At 38.0% G+C, this 17,529-nt stretch overlaps 1 protein-coding gene across 2 annotated transcripts in view; it reads left to right on the top strand.

The window, feature by feature from the left end:
- Positions 1–17,529, top strand: part of PDK3 (pyruvate dehydrogenase kinase 3) — a 56,376-nt gene that overhangs the window by 21,633 nt on the left and 17,214 nt on the right. Inside the window, exons 2-4 of one of the 2 annotated variants that reach the window (XM_055701574.1) lie at positions 318–459; positions 8,600–8,671; positions 16,304–16,488. In XM_055701574.1, coding sequence (XP_055557549.1) covers positions 318–459; positions 8,600–8,671; positions 16,304–16,488 — 399 coding nt within the window. The remainder of the gene's footprint in view (positions 1–317; positions 460–8,599; positions 8,672–16,303; positions 16,489–17,529) is intronic. The other variant, XM_055701575.1, reaches the window with a different exon arrangement.

Here is a 17,529-nt window from a genome sequence, read left to right as displayed (position 1 = left end):
TGAAAAAAGCTAGTATTTTGGGGTCTTATTTCCAGCTAATATCAAGTCTTTGGTATTTGAAAATTTTCATTTATAGGATGAGGGATTTTTATTTATAGGAGAGGATGAGATTATGTGAAATGAGGAAGAATGTCAGATTAAAGGGGTTAAGCTCTAGGAAGGTAAAAGTATATGTGTCTTGGAAGTGAATGTGAGTACTAAAAAATTATTTTTCAAATTTTTATTTCCACAAGTGATTTTTTTTTTTTAACCTTCTAGCACTGAGAAGTCTAAACTTGATCTGCTGCAATGGGTATTTGTTTCCTTCCTTCTAACAGGTCGTGACAATGCATGTGAGAAGACTTCATACATGTTTCTGCGGAAGGAGCTTCCTGTGCGACTCGCTAACACCATGAGAGAAGTCAATTTGTTGCCTGATAACTTACTTAACAGGCCTTCAGTCGGGCTAGTACAGAGTTGGTAAGTTAAAAAAAAAATAAAAATTGAAAAATTGGTGTAGAACTAACACTGTATGTGTTGCTTTACTTGTACCTCAGCTTGAATTGTCTTGAACTGAAGCCTTTTTTCTGCCTGGAATTGTTTATAATGTGTTTCATGTCAAATGAAGTTCCGTTTTCTTCTGTCTAATGCTAAGTAATATGGATCTTAGAGATAAGAATTTTTAAGTTAGTCTTGTAAGTTAGTAGTAAAAACACACTGTTGTCTCTCAGTTAAATCAGACAGCAACTTCCAAGAGTGAGCTTTGTAAATACTCCGTACTGCATTGCACCTGTGACTTCTTGAAATAGCTGTTCTTTCTCCTTATTCTTCCTTTGTCAAAAACACTGAAAGAAAATTTAAACCTTGTCTGTTCTTCTCATTGCTGAATCTTTAAAAATATAACCTGGTATTCGGTGGAAGTTATGGAATGGGACAAAAATCTGTTGTCATCCAGTAAGTAACATTCTCCATTGTAATCTTTTCCACAGTAATTAATTTCTAACCTACTTGCATGTTCAGTGAGGTTTGGAGACTACTGCCTTGTATGTATTAAGGGTTAAAAAATTGTTGTACATGGGAAATGTATTATCTGCAGATACTTGATCCAAAAAGTTTTTTGTATACTGCAAAGATATTTTTACATAAACTTTCCTTTGTGAAAAACAGCTTATCAAACTGTAACAGCAACTAACGTTGTAGGCTTCTGTTAAGTTTAGTCATAGCCCTTAAGCCAAGAAATTCCACATTGACTGTACATTTGACTGCTGGGTTTAGTCTTATTTATCAGGCTTCAGACTTAGAAAATACAAATTAGGATATGTGATATTGTGTACTCTGGTTTAAATGTGTTTGTCTATGAAAGGTAATACTAGCTGTCTTGATGACCACTTCAAACATGGTGATTAAGTGCTTCAAATAAATGTAAGTGCTATGGAACCAGAGTAACAATCACTTTGTGATTAAGTGGCAGCTTGTGAGGTTTGAAGGCGTGTATTATCTGTGTGATGTTATCGGAAGCTGTTATGCCAAATAGGAAAGAGTGGATAATATACAGGCATTCTAGGCTTTTCTAATCTGCATGACTCATGAAGCTGTCTTTAGTGAAATATGGACAAATATATGGATGAAGAAAATGAAGTAATTTTTCTGTAGTGACTCTGCAGTGTAATTCTTCTACTCCCAGTGTATGTTCTGTGGCATATGCTTCTGCCCTGCTAATACAGAATTGAGCAACATTTGGATCACTTCTGGAAAAGGAACTGAATGGGGTGTTAAGAGTGGATGCCCCCTTCAGAATTTTTGCTCAGAGGTTTGAGGACTCATGGGATGACTCTTACGGCTACAGTAGCTACTACTAATTAAAAAAAAAAAAAAGTCTTGAGTGTATTAGTATATAATGACTGTTGTCATTACCTGTCCAAATTGTATATTTTATATGATAATGTGATTTGCACTATCACAGCTGTAGACTGATGGTTTTCTGTTAAAATGGGCCAAAATACCAGACTTTAACATGATGAAGTTGTTCAAGTGGGCAGCCAGCCCAGAGGTGGAAGTTTGAAATTGTTTGTAGTAGTGTTCTTTTAATTTTGATCCTCGGTAAACTAACAGCTTTTGTGGAAAGGATTATCTTCCTGAGTTTATGTAAGAATGTTTTTGTGATCCTGTGTCAGAAGTAACAAAAGTAACTGTAGCATGTTGTTTTCATGATTATGGATGTGGACTTTGAAGAGTTTATTTCTTATTTTTCTGTTTAGAGGTTTTAAATTCCTTTTTAAAAAAACATTTACGTGTAGATTATAAGTCTTAGTGGTATACTGGTGATGAGCCTTGGGCAAAATTCACTGTATCAGCTTCTAAAAAGGCCAAAATAAAAGAGTTTAACTTCAGCGTGAATGATCTTGAGTGTTATGCAGCTATGCTGCTAGCAGGTTTTGAAGCATATTTGTAATGTCCTAACCTAGTTTAGACATATCTAGAGAGAGATTTATTACTTTTATGCAGTAGAATAAATACAAACTTAGCTGTTCAGTTGTTTTGTGAACCTGTAAAATGAGGAAACCTCTGGCGCGCTTGTTTGAAAAAAATCTTACCTGAAGTATCAGATCAGATTTCATGATCCTTTATTCTTACTATGCCATAGGTTGAAGAAGCTTGACAATTTGTTATTATGCAAAAAAAAATCTGATGTTAATTTGCCAAAAGTGAGCAAAGACGTAGTTTAATGCATTATTCACCTTCGATCTGTTTGTTTGGTAATTTATGTAGTTGCCAGCGTATTTATGTTTTATATAACACTACCACTGTGCACTAAAAGCCTGTTTTTATGTGTATTTGGTGAGACTCCAAATTAGCTAGAGCTTTAAAATTTGAATTCCTAGTCTATTTCTTAATGCCAAAAAATGCAAAAAGCTCCTTATCTTTAAAGTAGGTTTGATTAAACTTTTAAATTAGGGTACACAGTGGCTCTATAAATAGATGGAACTTAGGTGTGGTGGATAAGAAGAAAAGTAACCCCAGGCTGTATGGCATGGATCCTTTCCCATCAATCCTCTATCCAGCCAGGCAGTGACATTCTGGATTGCATGATTTTTCTTAGTCCCTTATAGGTCCCTTGGGAAGCAACTTCATCTTGTTACTTCTGAGAATATGCTCCCTGCTGCAGACAATCCTTGTTCTCCTCATGGTTCTCTAATCCATCTTCATGGTCATGCTGTAGGCACTTTGCTTCCTGTACCGTGCTCCTGGACTGCACTGTGCTGCCTAACAGATCTTATGTTTGATTGCTCTCAGGAAAGGTGCATTATTTTTTTTTCCTCCTTCCTTTGTGGGTTACTTAGCCTGATGTGTGCAGCAGTGAAGATGGGCAAGCCAGCTGTCCTGGCTACTTAGCTACAGGGTTTTTTTGTGTGTTTGTTTTGTTTTGGGTTTGTTCGTGGGGTTTTTTTGCTACTTAACTACAGTTTTCTGAATAAAGCTGGCATTACCCAGAGAATGAACTATGAACAAAAAAAAATAAGTTTTGAATTTCAGTCTGTGTGAATGTAAAACATTGGTTCTGTCCCAGTCCCAAGCTGGTAACTTAGTTTGTGTATTTTTTGCATGGAGTAGCAAGGGAAGGAATGAAGGGAATCAAAATAATAACACAGTATGTTCTGGATGTGAACTGCAGTGATTCCAAATAACAGACAGATCCACAACCAGTGTTGTTTATTATTAATTAATTAATGGGTATAAGTAATGGGTAACTTCCTAGTTCCGAGGAAGTGGACCTTTTTTTAGGTCAGCTTTGAGAGGGCACTCTCTAGCTAAGGTACACTTGCAGGTAGGGTATTGAACATGTGGCAGAACTGCATAATAAAGGTTATCGTAACTAATGTGATGCATGAGGGAAAATAGTTACAATAAAACCTTTATAATGGTTAAGGTCAGAGCTTGAAAAATATCTGTGAGTGTGAAGTTTGCACAATATGCCACTCAGTCATGTGTAAAATTCACATTTTAATTAATCCTGACCAAATCTCTGTATTTTCTTTAGTACTTCTCTCTAGAAAAGGCCATACATTTCCATTTATCTCCTTGGAAAGACCCATTAGAGAAGTCAGTACAGTTTGGGGATTAATAATGGGTTTTTACTCTCTTTTTTTATGTTCAGACTATGCTAACAAGATTGTGCTACCATGGAGATATGTTTATCCTTTCAGTGCTTTGGTGTTAGATTCTAAAGGAAAATCTTACTGAAATACACATAGGGAAAAAGCAAAGGTATGTTGCATGAGTTAAAAATCCGGAGTTGACATTATGTGCACTTACAGTGGTTTTTTTTGTATCAAATGTGCCATTCTAGAATTACTACATTTGGCAGACTAACAAGAATTCAATCTACCTGGCAGTAATTAACAAAGGAACATGGCTAAAGAGAGCTTGAAACCAAAGAGCTTGCCCAATAAATTGTAGTGTATTGTGATAAAAAATTAAAAGGCAGCAGATTTGAAGGGCATAGGCTTTGACTTCTGCTTTTGATGAGTCATTGAAGATAGCAAATTATAACTGACATTCTCTTCATCATCTGTGCTGGAGTTTCATTTGTAGATTTGTGTCCTGTATAGTTGTATTCATTTATTAATAATATAGCAAGTCATCCATTATTCTGGTACTTCTCTCCTTTATTCTAGCTGGCTGGTAATTGTGTGTGAATTGTCTTGCTTTTCGGTGCTTGATAAATCCTGTAGTTACTACCTTCATTTTTCCATATCTATGGTGGATATCCATATCCACCCACAGTTCAGAGGAAAATTCAAGGAAACTGATGAACTGTGTGAAAGGAGAATGACCTTTTCTGCACACACTAGCTATTACAGGAGTGAACTGCATTGCTAATTGGTCACCGTTAGGCAGATTGTAATGGTGGTGGTTAAGGCAATGTTGTGAATTTTTTATTACAGCTAAACAGAATTACAAATTCTCTTTTAAACAAATTTTTACTTATTTTCTTTAATTTTGAGCTGTTCAGGAGGGAGTGGGGGGGGAATGAATTTTGTGTAAAACCTGGAAATCACAACTGGGTAAAAGAAAAAGACGTAACAGCATTTATGGCTCTGAGCTTTTATTTAGAGACTTGGGATAATATACAGGGTATTACAACATCCCAAGTTGGGTGATGTACAGTGGTAGTAGGCATTGGACAGTGGGTTAGATTTGTTTGATATAAGGTTACTTTTTTCTAGCTTCATTTAGTCAAAGGGATTGGAAAAAATAGAAAAAGTGATGGAAGAAATTTCAGTGACTTAGATTTGAAGTTAATTGTTTCTCTGAGCTGGTCCCTCTAACTTGCTGGGTACAATGTTTGTGCTAATGAACTTGGCTTCTGATGTCAATTTATTTTAGAATCAGGAGGAGACATCTAAATATTGTTGGTAACTAAAAGAAAAGCATTACCTGTTTCTGTAGTGTCTTCATCACCACAAATCAAGATAAATTACTTCTGTAAATTTCCTTAGAGCATTTAGTTTGTGTAATTGTCCTTTGTTTCAGAAAATCTCTCTTCCTCATTGGTGCTATATTAAACCTGCAGCATAATGGCCTCAGAAGTTTTTCCACCTGCTGGTCGTGCTGAAGGTTTGGCAGTTTTTTTCTGGTTGAGAGCTGCTTTAGTCTTTTTCTGACTGAGACAGTTTTCTGCACAATTTATTCCAGCATTAGATGAGTGAAACACTTGGCTTGCCCCTGCCTGATACTTGAGTGGTAAAGTGCTGATCCTTCAACACAGGAGTTTGTGATGTTTGATTCTAGGGGTCGCAGTCTTAGGATTAATGTCCCAATAAACTAACAGAGTACAAATCTCAGTACAGCATACCAGTCATGGTAGGCAACCAATGAAATCTGCACAGCACAAAAATCAGGCATTGACTACCTTCAGTACCAGAAATACTCATTGCAGTTTTATACTCAGCATCAGCACGGAACTGCTAATGTTAAGAGATTTTTGGTAGGAGGTCTGTAGTAAAAAGCACCTGCTGTGTTGCTTCTCAAGTGTGGTGGTTGTCCTGGATCTTCAGAAACAGGACTTTCATAATATTATATGATGAGAGATAGGTGTGAGCAGCTTCCTGTTAACTTCCTCTGACTGCCACGAGAGAAGCTGTTTCACGACACAGGTTTATTGAAGCATCTTTCATATGGGAAGTGTTTGAGTGTGCTGAATATCTCCATAGAGATATCCAGCAAGCTGTCTGGACTGCTCAATCTGAAGAAGAGAAGGCTTGGCTGGCAGGGAGCAGATATTAACAGTGTGTATAAATGTCTGATGGGAGAGAATGAATGTGAGGGAGCCAGACTTTTTAGCAGTGCTCAGTGACAGGACAAAAGGCAATGAATACAAATTAAAGCACATGAAATTCTATCTGAATGTAAGAAAAAACTTCTTTACAGTGAGAGTGATCAAACACCACAAGAAGGTTGCCCAGAGAGGCTGTGGAATATCCATTTGTAGAGATGTTCAAAACCCAAATGGACACGGTCCTGGACAGCCTGCTCTAGCTGACCCGGCTTGAGCAGGGAGGAGGTTGGACTAGATGATTTCAAGAGATCTTTCTCAGCTTAAATGATTCTGTTCAGAGAATAAGGCAGCTTTTTCCAGTGAGAATTAATAAAAGGGGACTGTGTGCAAGGACACATCCTCAAAGGAGATTACTTTTCATTTGCTCTTTTAGAAACTTCGTTCCTGCTCCAGCTGACGGTCCTGATGATTCTTTGTCTGCCTTGCTATCCTCCATGTTGTGTGTACTGTCCCTGCATGGTTAGAACTGCTTCAGTATCTTAACTGTTAGATGTTGCACTTTTCAGGAACTCATCTTCAGTGGATAGTGAACTGTGGCTCCTTAAGTTACTGCCTGTTCCTGAAGTGACCATAGGCTATTTCTTGAATTCTTGGAAGCATGGTGTGATGGTTGTTCTAAACTACTACTGTCTCTTAGCAGTGTAAAAGAATGTGTTTTAAAATAAGTAGTACTGGAGACATCAGCTACTTCCCAAACTTGGAACTGGCAAACATTTGGGGGATTTCTGTAGTCATTCCTGAGGGCTGCAGGAGGGCAAAAACATACAGAGAGACAGAAGCTAGTGTTACTGTGCTAACCATGTTGAAAATGTCAGTCTCCCTGGAGAAATGTCACAGTGACCTGTGATGGCTGCAATTGAAATGGGGGGTGGAGTAGCAGCATGTGGTTCTGGAGGGAGTCATGCAGACAGCAGTGCTGTCTGAAGTTTTGCTGTAGTTGGAAGATGTAGGGTGAAGTTTAATAGCCTGCTTAAGCTGATCTTAACACAGAACTGCTACCAAAGAGTTTTTGTTGTTATGTGGAGTTGCCCAAGCTTCAGTCTCGTAGGCACTGAGCTTATGCATGGACAGTTCTGTTGAGCTGACCTAATGGATTGCTGCTACTGCAGAGAGAGAGGCAGGGTATTCGGTTTGCTTTTTCCTTAGGTAGGCTTTCTGGTTATCTTTTCTCTCCTGTGCTGGCTTTAGCTGGTTAGGCCTTTCAATTAGTTGCTTTCATGTACCAAAAAGGTTGGTTGGTTGGTTTTTTTTCACCATTGCAGGGAGTTGTAGCTGTTGACAGACATCTGATTAGCATTGATTTTATCATAGTGTAAATGGCAGTGCTTAACCAGGAGTGAAGGGAGCCCAGAAGGGAGGAGAATGACAGATCGTTTTGGTGACATTCAAACCCTACCTTTTATGTGTGTGTGAGTGAGACTTTGTGTGATTTACTTCAAGAATTACAATTCTGTAATCTGTAAAGCTATGTCTGTACTGCTAAATGTACCTGCTGTGGGGGATACTACTTGGTCCTCAGGCCCAGTGACGTGCGGTGGTGGCATTTGTGCTGGTGTTGGGCTAGTTTCCTACAGAGCAGGCTGGCTGCGCTCTTGCTGAGTGCTGCTTCGCCTTACATCTTCTGTGTGTCCTGTGTGGTACCTCTGTGGCTCTAAGCCTGAGTTACTCTCTCACGTTACCAAATGTCTGAACTAGAGAGAGCTGTGTTGTGCAAGAGTGGTGTGTTTATGGAACGGAAGGTTGTCATGTGGCCTGAGGTACAGTGTGAGGAGATGTGGGAGTGTGTGAAGGGGAGTACTCTTCTGGAGTACTGTGGTAGGACCAGCTTGGTGCAGCCTTGTTATCATGGCTCTTGGGCAGTGTTCCCTGGGGCTTTATTTTGGAAGGAAGGTTGGATTGCTCTCTGACGAATGTGGGAGCAAACTGACATCAGTACAAAGTGGATGACCAGGAAATCAAGATCTAGGAATGAACTAAGTTACCTGAAATTACAGACCTACAGGAGGAGGGGGTTTGTTCCTGTTAACTTCAGCTTGATTTATATAGCAGTTTTCCTGAACTGTGGGCTGCAAGGTTGTAAATAATACTTTTTAACACAATGTCATACATTGTAGTTGCTTTCTTTCCCTTCGTTGCAGTGTCTCACTTGATTTTAGTCTTTGCAGAGATCTGTGTACTATGCTTCTGTTTAAAATAAGGTTGTAGTCTTAATCTTAAAAAAAATCCTCAAAAGTAATTTAGGTTTAAGTATTTTAACTCCATAATTTTTGCTTATTTCAGGTACATGCAGAGTTTCCTTGAGCTTTTAGAATATGAAAATAAAAGTCCTGAGGATCCTCATGTTCTCGATGAGTGAGTAATTTTTCTTCTGACAGTTCATTTGAAAATAACCTGTCTCAGAGAAGTGTGTTTGTACTATAGGGTAACAGTGACCTTATTTTTAAGGTAGAATTTGTTCATCAAAGGCCAGAGCTGTAATCTGGAGCAAAATATAGGAATCGGAGTGCATCTTAACAATATATTTTTGCACATATATAGTCTGATAGTTTATGAAATGTCATGAAATGCTTCTTCCAAGGCTGTATTAAGACAACATGCATGTGAGAATATACTTGCGTATTAAATACTTATGGCTAAAATGTCATTTTAGTATATACATTGAGCTTAGTACTCTGATGTGTAATGTATATTAATGCATTCTTTGAATTTTTTCAGTTTAAAAACATTCAATGTGTCAGTCATTTTTTTTACCTAAAGGCTTTTTTAATGGACTTCAGTTATTGGTGTTCATCTACCTAATTGAATATTACTTACGTTTTGAGAAGAAAGGAAAACGTACCCGATTTTCATCATCCACCAAATCATATTGTCATTAGAATGTTTCCTTGAAATTTGTATGCATAAAGTAGTACCCCTTCCCCCCCATGAGAGAACAACAGGTGCAATGTATGCATCAGACTTAAAAACAAACCAAACTGTTCCCCACCCCCACTCTGAGGTCTGTGGTTACCCTGTACTGTATAGCAGTCAGCTTTGTTTCAGGAGATTACTTCTTGCAGGTTTTTTGTTCCATTTATTAGTTTTCTTAGGGTAGCTTGTCTTTTAAACTTTAATTTCTTTTTAAGCTCTGCAAATCTTGTCTGATCAAGGAGACCTTTGTAGGAAGTGTTCCATAAAACATCTTGCAGCCCAACAAATACTCTTACTTGTTCAAGATGTGGCCTGTGCTGTGCAAACATCGTGTTTTGTCTGCAGTTAGTTTCAGATACTTAACCTAACACACCAGTTAATGTAAGGGTTTTATTAGGTAATGCATTTTAGATGTTACACTCTTTTGGTTGTGGGCGTGTTATCTGAGATACTTGGTTTTTAAGTATCAAGCAACACATACAGGAGAAACTCAAGTGCGTGAGTACCAAATTCTCTGTGTGGCAGAACTGTTGAAGGAAGCCGTAAGGATTACAGACTGAGTGAATTGTAGTGCTGTTGAACAAGGGGAGAGTAACTATTTTCTCAGTATGAGTCCTAAGCTGGAATACTGTCTTCAGTTCTGGGTACTACCTATTAAGAAATTAAAACACATGTGGGCGGCATTGATGTGAAAGCAACAAGAATTAAAGACTTGGATAGTTTCACCTCTGAATAATGTTGAAGGCATTTGTTTAGACTGGCAAGAAGATTCTAGTGGGAGATGCTGGAAGTCAGTGTGCCAAAAAAAAGTTCCTTGTAATAAAGGATGATGTGAAGAAGTGAAAGAATAAAAAATGACTTGATTGTTACTAAAGTTGAGATTGCACGCAGGGCAAAAATTAAATTCTAATATTAGTGAGAACAGACTGAAAAAGACAATTTCAGAAGGCTTTACAGCTTCCCATCATAAAAGCTTTGAAGAATAGATGGCTTTTAGTGATGCTCTAGGCATGCTTATTCTGCAGTGGATAAAGTAGATGAACTTTTTGACTACCTCTAGCTGTTACATTTTGTGATTCTGTATTTACAGCCTGTTTGCTGATGGGACAAGGATTTGTGTTTGACCGGTTCAGCAGTGAGTTTTCCTACTGCTTGCCTTAGAAGAACATTTTGGGTGGGATTAAGTTACCGAAACTTAGGTGTCTGTTGCCTTTTGAGATGGCATAAACTGTCCTATACATCTAAGTGAGCCTGGCAAGTGTAACTGGATCTGCAGGTGGAGGCAAGGTGGTTATGTAGCTTCTGGTACCATCTTGGATATTCTCTGCTTAGGTAACTGAATTTCAGCTTTTTTATGGACTTCAGAGGTTCAAGGTGGATCATAATATGAACGTTTTTTGAAAGGTTGATGAATGGTTTTCTTGGAGACCTGTTTTTAGAGTCTGTTTGTAATTATCAGATGAATTACCTGATTCTGCCATATGGATAAACACATGTTCTTGATACTGTTTCATGGCAACTGGAAATACTGAGATGCTTTATATTGGTATGCTACACCAGATACTTGATGATGAACCAAATATTTACTCATTCAGTATAACTGTTAAAATCTTTGAAATCTTGCGATTATATGTACTTAATTACACATAATACAGTGATAAGGATTTTGAGAATTTTTGCTACCTACTGGGGTGAAGTCCAGCTAGGGACTTCGATAGTAAGAGTCATCTTTTTTACTGAGTTGGCCTGTGAGAAGAGACTAAAGAGATGTTACCCGATTAAAGAACAAATTTATTCTTGACAGTATTGGATGGGCTATCTAATATTAGAAAGTCAGACTTGCTTTCCTGCTCTTTGCATGTCATCTATTTCTAACTTTCTGAAGGCTATGGCATTTAGCTGGGTATTGAGCTGTAATTAGCTATTTTCTTAATATTCTTTGCAAGCTGTGTCTTTCAAAAATACTCTTAGCTGTGTTCATATTTATCTTGTAATAACCCACAGATAAATCTAACAAATTTCTCAACTCCTGTACCAGCATTCCATGTTGCTGCTGTCTAGCCCTATCCTACCTTTATGCGTTACAGTCAGAGGAGAAATACTGTGAACTGTAGTAGTTAATGAACTACTTTTCAGTGGGAAAACCCCCATGTTTGAGTTCATTTATGTTTACATAACACTTCTATTCTTTTGTAATTGCATGTATCGTTTAATACAGAATTTGAGCCATTGTCTGGGACTGTGTGGGTAGTGTCGTTAGGGATGCATGAATAAGAATAGTACTTTGCTTCAACCAGATCGGTTTGTATAGAGGACATTGGAAGTTCACTCTTTAAGGTATGCCTGGTCCTTTCAACTAGAGCATTTCTTGTCCTGCCAGCATCTGTAGTGTATCTCTTTGAGTATCTTGCATACAGTAGCATATGAAGAGGTGCGTGGAACTTGCTTTAACTCTTCTGCTCAGCTGTCTCGTTCCCACATTGAGCACACAGTAGAAGAGTGCATATTGCATACTAGTATTACAGATTATATACTTCATATTACAAAAGACTCAGTCTTGTGTCTTTTGGTTGTCTGTAGTGCCCATCCTTGTTAATGCCCTGTATGGTATCAGATGACTTAACTGTTTCATGATGTCTCCCATCTCTTCTTCCTTTAGCTTCATTAGTATCACAAAACGTGAGACTAGCCTGGATGGACATACTTCTGTCCCAGTACCAACCCAGCAACTTTTGTTTGGAGCTGAATGGGGTGGCCACCTCAAGCACTCAAAAAACATGAAGACTTAGTGAGCAGTTGGTTTTGCATAATTGAATGAGTGCTTTGGTGGTCTTATTGTCAGCTGAGAAAGACTTCAGTTTCTGTTATGGCTAATCAAGGTAACAGTAGCACAAGAGAGAAGGGGAGCCAAAATGTTTTTTTAAAGAGGTTTGTTATCCACAGATGTGCTATATCATTGTTGGCGGTAGTTCTTCAATTTGTTATCCAAAATGATGGAATAACTTTATCAGTTGAACATAAAACTGTCCCCTGACTATTTGTGTTATATCTTTGCTTGTCTGGGGAAACTGCTCTGGTATTCTTGGAATTCGGGCTTGCTTTCCGAGGAAACCATTTAATGTATCAGTCTTGCAGGATTATAGATGTTTTCCATGTACTGGCACAACTGTTCATGAAGCCATGCAGTGAAGCGAAGTGGGAAATTGATCTAGTAGAAAAGTAGGACACTTTCAGCCCTGTGATCCCCAAACTGTTACACCACATGGCCTATGGTAACAGGCAGCAGTGCCAACAGAACAGGGAGGGTGAGTGGTTAGGAGTTCAGTGCAGAGACTAAACTACAGCTGGTGTTTTTCAGTGGCCCGACTTATTCTCTGCTCTTAGTGTATGAATTTGAGGACAGATGTATGTTCGTATTACCTTTTTATGAATGTGGGACAAAATCCCTTTAAAGGGATTTCTTTTTGGTCTTAACGTTTCTGTGGTGAAGTGGTTCAGAGGTTTTTCAGGTTTTTTTATTACATCCTGTTGGTCAGCAGACCTTATGAGAACATAGTACAACAGTGCCATGTTACTGATACTGTCAGTAGTATGTGCATATGGCAAAAGATCGGGTTACTTTTGCATTTTTGATAACACAAATCTCTCCCTTCAAGCTGCAGAGTGGTCAGGTGGAAGTCTTTCTACAGTTCTGTCAAACAGTGTGATTGCAGAGCGTTAAGATAAGGTGTCCATACTTAGTACAGGGTGTAAGCTGGCAGAAGTGTTGGAAATTTCCCGTGATGTCAGTATGCATCTGGATAAACACAGAGGCAGAAGTTGTTTTTCAAAAATTGATGGGTTTATAAAACGTGCTGCTCACATGTACTTTCAAAGAAGAATTATGCCACCCCCCTGTACCTGTGAGTTTCTTTGCCGATTTTTTTCTTCATGGCACTCTTGTGGGAGGGTGTGTGTGGGAGTGTCCTGGAACTGAGCAACAAGTAGTAGGCTGCCAGTGTGTCTAGAGATAACACACACAAGAAACTTAGTAAACAAGAAGTAACTTTTTCTGCAGCACTAAGATTAAAATAATGATTCTGTTAGCAATTTAAAATAAATATTGGAGTAGATTTGATTAAGAAGGTGCCCTTTAGTTACTTTCAAGTAATGTGAAATGCTGCTTCAGTTACTTTGCACTTCAAAAGTAGCTACACTTTCTAGTAGAGAAATCTTTCAGAGTGCGAACTGGTATCTGTCTTGTCTGGTGACTCTCGGCTACCTGCTAGTGCTGCTTTTACAAAGAGCAGCCAATCAAAAAAACACACTGAATGTCTGTTGCATTTAAAAGGATTTTTTTCTTCAGTCTACTTGACACTTTCTTGTCTGTCTTCTTTCAGATAATACTATCAATAAGTCATAGCAAAAATTCCCTTTGTCTTTATATTGGCTTTCTTACGACTTCTTTTCTTGCACTGTGATGATAGATCAAACTCGAATAATATATACAATTATTAGGGAGTTAAATTATACCTTGTGTTGTGACATTCATTAGTTGTCTTTGCAGAAGCCTATAGACTTAATTTATTTAGTAGCAATGGTAATGCCTTAAATATTTTTTTTGTTATACAGAAGCCACTGAAGCTCACTTGACTAAAATAGCTTCATGTTAATAATTCTCATCTGTCAAACCAACTGCATTATTTGTTCATTGTGGTTTTGAAGATGATATGCTGAATTTTGAAAAAACAGTCATTGCTAAATGAAATTTTCAGAGCTATTCTGGAGTATTCCCCTCCCAATCCAGCTAATCCCATGGGCATTAAAAAAATTCCTTGGTATGGTCTCCCACAGTCTGAGAACAGTAAAAGCTTTGTGTCTTTCAGGGGTGTGTGTGTGGGGGGGGTGGTGGTGGTAAGGAATGAGTAATAAGATCAAGGAAAGGTGTTTTGATTTCTGCCCCTGCTGCTTTGAAATGTGCCTATGTACTTCATGTGTTTGGTCCTTTAGAAGCATCTGCTTGATGGAAACACCTGAGTGAACTCAGTTTTATCTTTGAAGATGGAAGGGGAGGCTTGTTGTGTCTCTGGAACAATGAAGAATGCCTTTATGTGTATTTGCGCGCAGCTTCAGCTATGATTTGCTGGTCTGTAGCAGATAAACCTTCTAGTTCTTTGTTTGCCCTTAAGTACGCTCTGTGCATTGAAGCACTTAGGTAGTGGGATGTTGGTGAACAGTTTGCCCTTGTGGAGCACGTAGGCACCATATTGTATATATTGTGGGTAGCGAAGGTATTAAAAAACAAATGGTGAAGCTGTCAGCAAAAAGCAGTTAGTGGAGAGCGTTGTCAGTTGTTTTTCAGATGTAAGTGTTGCTTCTCGGCTCTGTTTTTAGCTAGTGTCTTCCTGCTCTGAGCCAAAGAAGCAACATGAGTACAGCCAGGCACTGGTCTTGTCTCAAAAACTAACATATCTCAGTGGTTACAGATGACCCAGAATCAAGACTTCATAAACATAAAAAGTCTCCAAACTTTTAAAGTATATTTTAAGATGTCCAGTCAGCAAGACCAGTAAGAGAACAGTCATTCTGTACTGTTAGAGTATTTAGATTGGGGAATTAAGCAGTTAAAACTTCTCCTTTTCTATGCAACAAAATAGCGTTGAAAGACTATTGAACTATTCTAACAATGTTAACACACAGGCAAAAACTGGTTAGACTGAGGATGATGAAAAAACTTAAAAATTAATCCTACGTTCCTTTGGAATTGGCAGTGTAGAATGGGAGAAGTGATTTTAAGTATATCACTTAAGAATGGTATGGTGTACTTTCAAATTATTGTCTTGGCTAAGTAATTATGAAAAGGAAGGGAGGGTCTGCTTTAAATGGGTTGTCTAATTGGTAGTATTTTTTACTTTTGGTGTTCTTAACATTTTTTCCCTTGGCTATTGCAGCAGGATTCACTAGATGACCTTTAAAGGTCCCTTCCAACCAAACTATTCTGATTCCTTCCTTAGCTGGTATATTCTACTTTTGATAAAAATAATTAATACATTTATTTTCAGTATTTGTTATGAATCTGAGAATGCGTTGCTGTTGATCCTTTTTTGAAAAGGACCTGTAGAACTGTAGATACAGGCATAGATGAGCAAGTCTCCCAGCTGTGCTGTTTTTGAAAAGCTGCATTTCACTATGTGCTTTTTTTATCAAGATTATGTAATCACTGAGGTGCTAATATTAATTTAATGTTAGAGTATGTAGCAGAGTTGAGTAGTACTGATTTTTCATGTCTAGGCTTTAGAAAGCTATTAATAGTATCTCAAGTACGTATGAGTTTGCATGGGGGGGTGGGGGGGAGAGCACTTTGAAGATCCTAGGTTCTTGAGCTGCCTTGGCAGGCGAAAAGAAAATCCTCCAAGCTGGTTCAAAGCAAGTGCTTGTTAACAGATGCTTGTTAAAAGTAATGGCAGTGATACCCAAAGCCTGCCGAGCTGGCACGGGGAGGATCCCGGCTGAGCAGTCTTGTACGTGCTCTGCCATCCAGCGGTGTGAGAGCAAACTGAGCAGGAGTCGCCTAATAATTAACACATCCTGATAGTCAAACTCACCGGAATAGATGCCAAGTAAAGGAAATACATTCAAAAGTTACACTGCACGGCTTGACGTGTTGGGAAGAAAGTATGAAGTGTAAAACTTCTCCGGAAATTATCAAGGGCAGTCAGGTTGGTTTTCCTCAGTTTCCTTTTCAGTCTCCCAGCTACTGTTGCCTGCAGAGAATGAGAGTTACCATCATGCATATGATTGCAGTAAAAGAAATTTTTTTTTTGTTCTAAAAGGAATGTTTTGGGGAGGGATAACTTAATTGAAGGCCCTGAATGTTTCACAGACCTCATAAATGAGAGATTGACCAAATATTTTTCTTTAAATATGTTTGTTTAGGGACTGCTATATTTTATCCTCTCCCTCTGATAATTCTTTGTTGACTGGGAGGGATAGTAAACAGATAAAATGGTTATGCTATGGGCAGTTGAAAACAGAAGTGAGAGACTGAGTTTAGTTACACTTTTAACAATATGTTTCTAATTTTGTTTCCTCCAGCTTTTTAGATGTTTTAATTAAAGTCAGGAACAGACACAATGATGTGGTTCCAACCATGGCGCAAGGGGTGATTGAATACAAGGAAAAATATGGCTTCGATCCATTTGTTAGCAGTAACATCCAGTATTTTCTAGATAGATTCTACACCAACCGCATCTCTTTCCGTATGCTTATTAACCAACACAGTAAGTAACTGCTTTTTTAATCTTTGAGAACTCATTAGTTACTGCTTGTAAACCTGAAGCCATAGCTTTGTTTTGTGGGGTTTTTCCCATACTCATGGCTAATTCTTAATATTTTATGCTAATTATGGTAAAAGATATACTGGCAACGGGTTAATTTGGTACTTTGCAGCTATCAGAAATGAATCCGAAACACCAGTATGCTTTCTTTTAGAATTGTCAGGCTTTGTCAGCATGGCTGTCACTTTTTAATTTTGTTGGCAGAGACAGCTTGTGTAGTGATACATGAAGTATTTTTAGATGGTAGTAGAGTAGCTGTATCTTTCTGCTCACAAATCTCGCAAGATAGTTTGTAGAGCTGACATTTATTTCATAATGAAATGCAGGGACACGATAAATTCTGAATAGGTTATGCACTACATATTTTTATTGTTGTTTTTTTCAGCAAGCTCTCTAGACTTTCTTGCTTTCTAAAGAGGTTGAGTATTTCTAAATTAAGCTTTCAATTATATCTCTTGTCTACTACTTATTCCCTGCTTATGAATGAATGCTAGTCATCCTTTATCATTAAGATCTGTTTAATTTCTTGTTACTAATAAACTTACTTTTTTATTCGTATTACAGAGTGAAAGGAGTTACTTGCAGTTCCTATTAACCAGTATGTGCAACCATGCAGAAAATTATCTGTATAAAGTTAAGGGCAGTCCTGTGATCTAGTGTATTCCGTGCCTTTTAGCTCTAGAGCTTCATTCTCTGCCCAGTATTCTGCTTTTATGAGCTCTTAGAAATTGTAGTACGCTACAGAGAATGCGGATGCTAGAGTACTGTACTGTAAGGTATTTTACTACGAGTTGTGTGTCTTTCCAGTAACCTTTTATGTGACTAACAAATGCCTTGCTGTGTGGACACAAAACTCTTAATGTGGCAAAGCATACAAAATGAGATAAATGTGCAGTTTATTCTTTACTTGTACCTGGGCAGACAAATGACAGATGTAAAACCAAGTTAAGTTAAAAGGCTGTCATAGAAGAGTTCTAGCAATAA

Source organism: Falco cherrug, chromosome 2, assembly GCF_023634085.1.
Source record: "Falco cherrug isolate bFalChe1 chromosome 2, bFalChe1.pri, whole genome shotgun sequence".
NCBI lineage: Eukaryota > Metazoa > Chordata > Aves > Falconiformes > Falconidae > Falco > Falco cherrug.
This window is presented reverse-complemented; position numbering and strand designations above follow the sequence as displayed.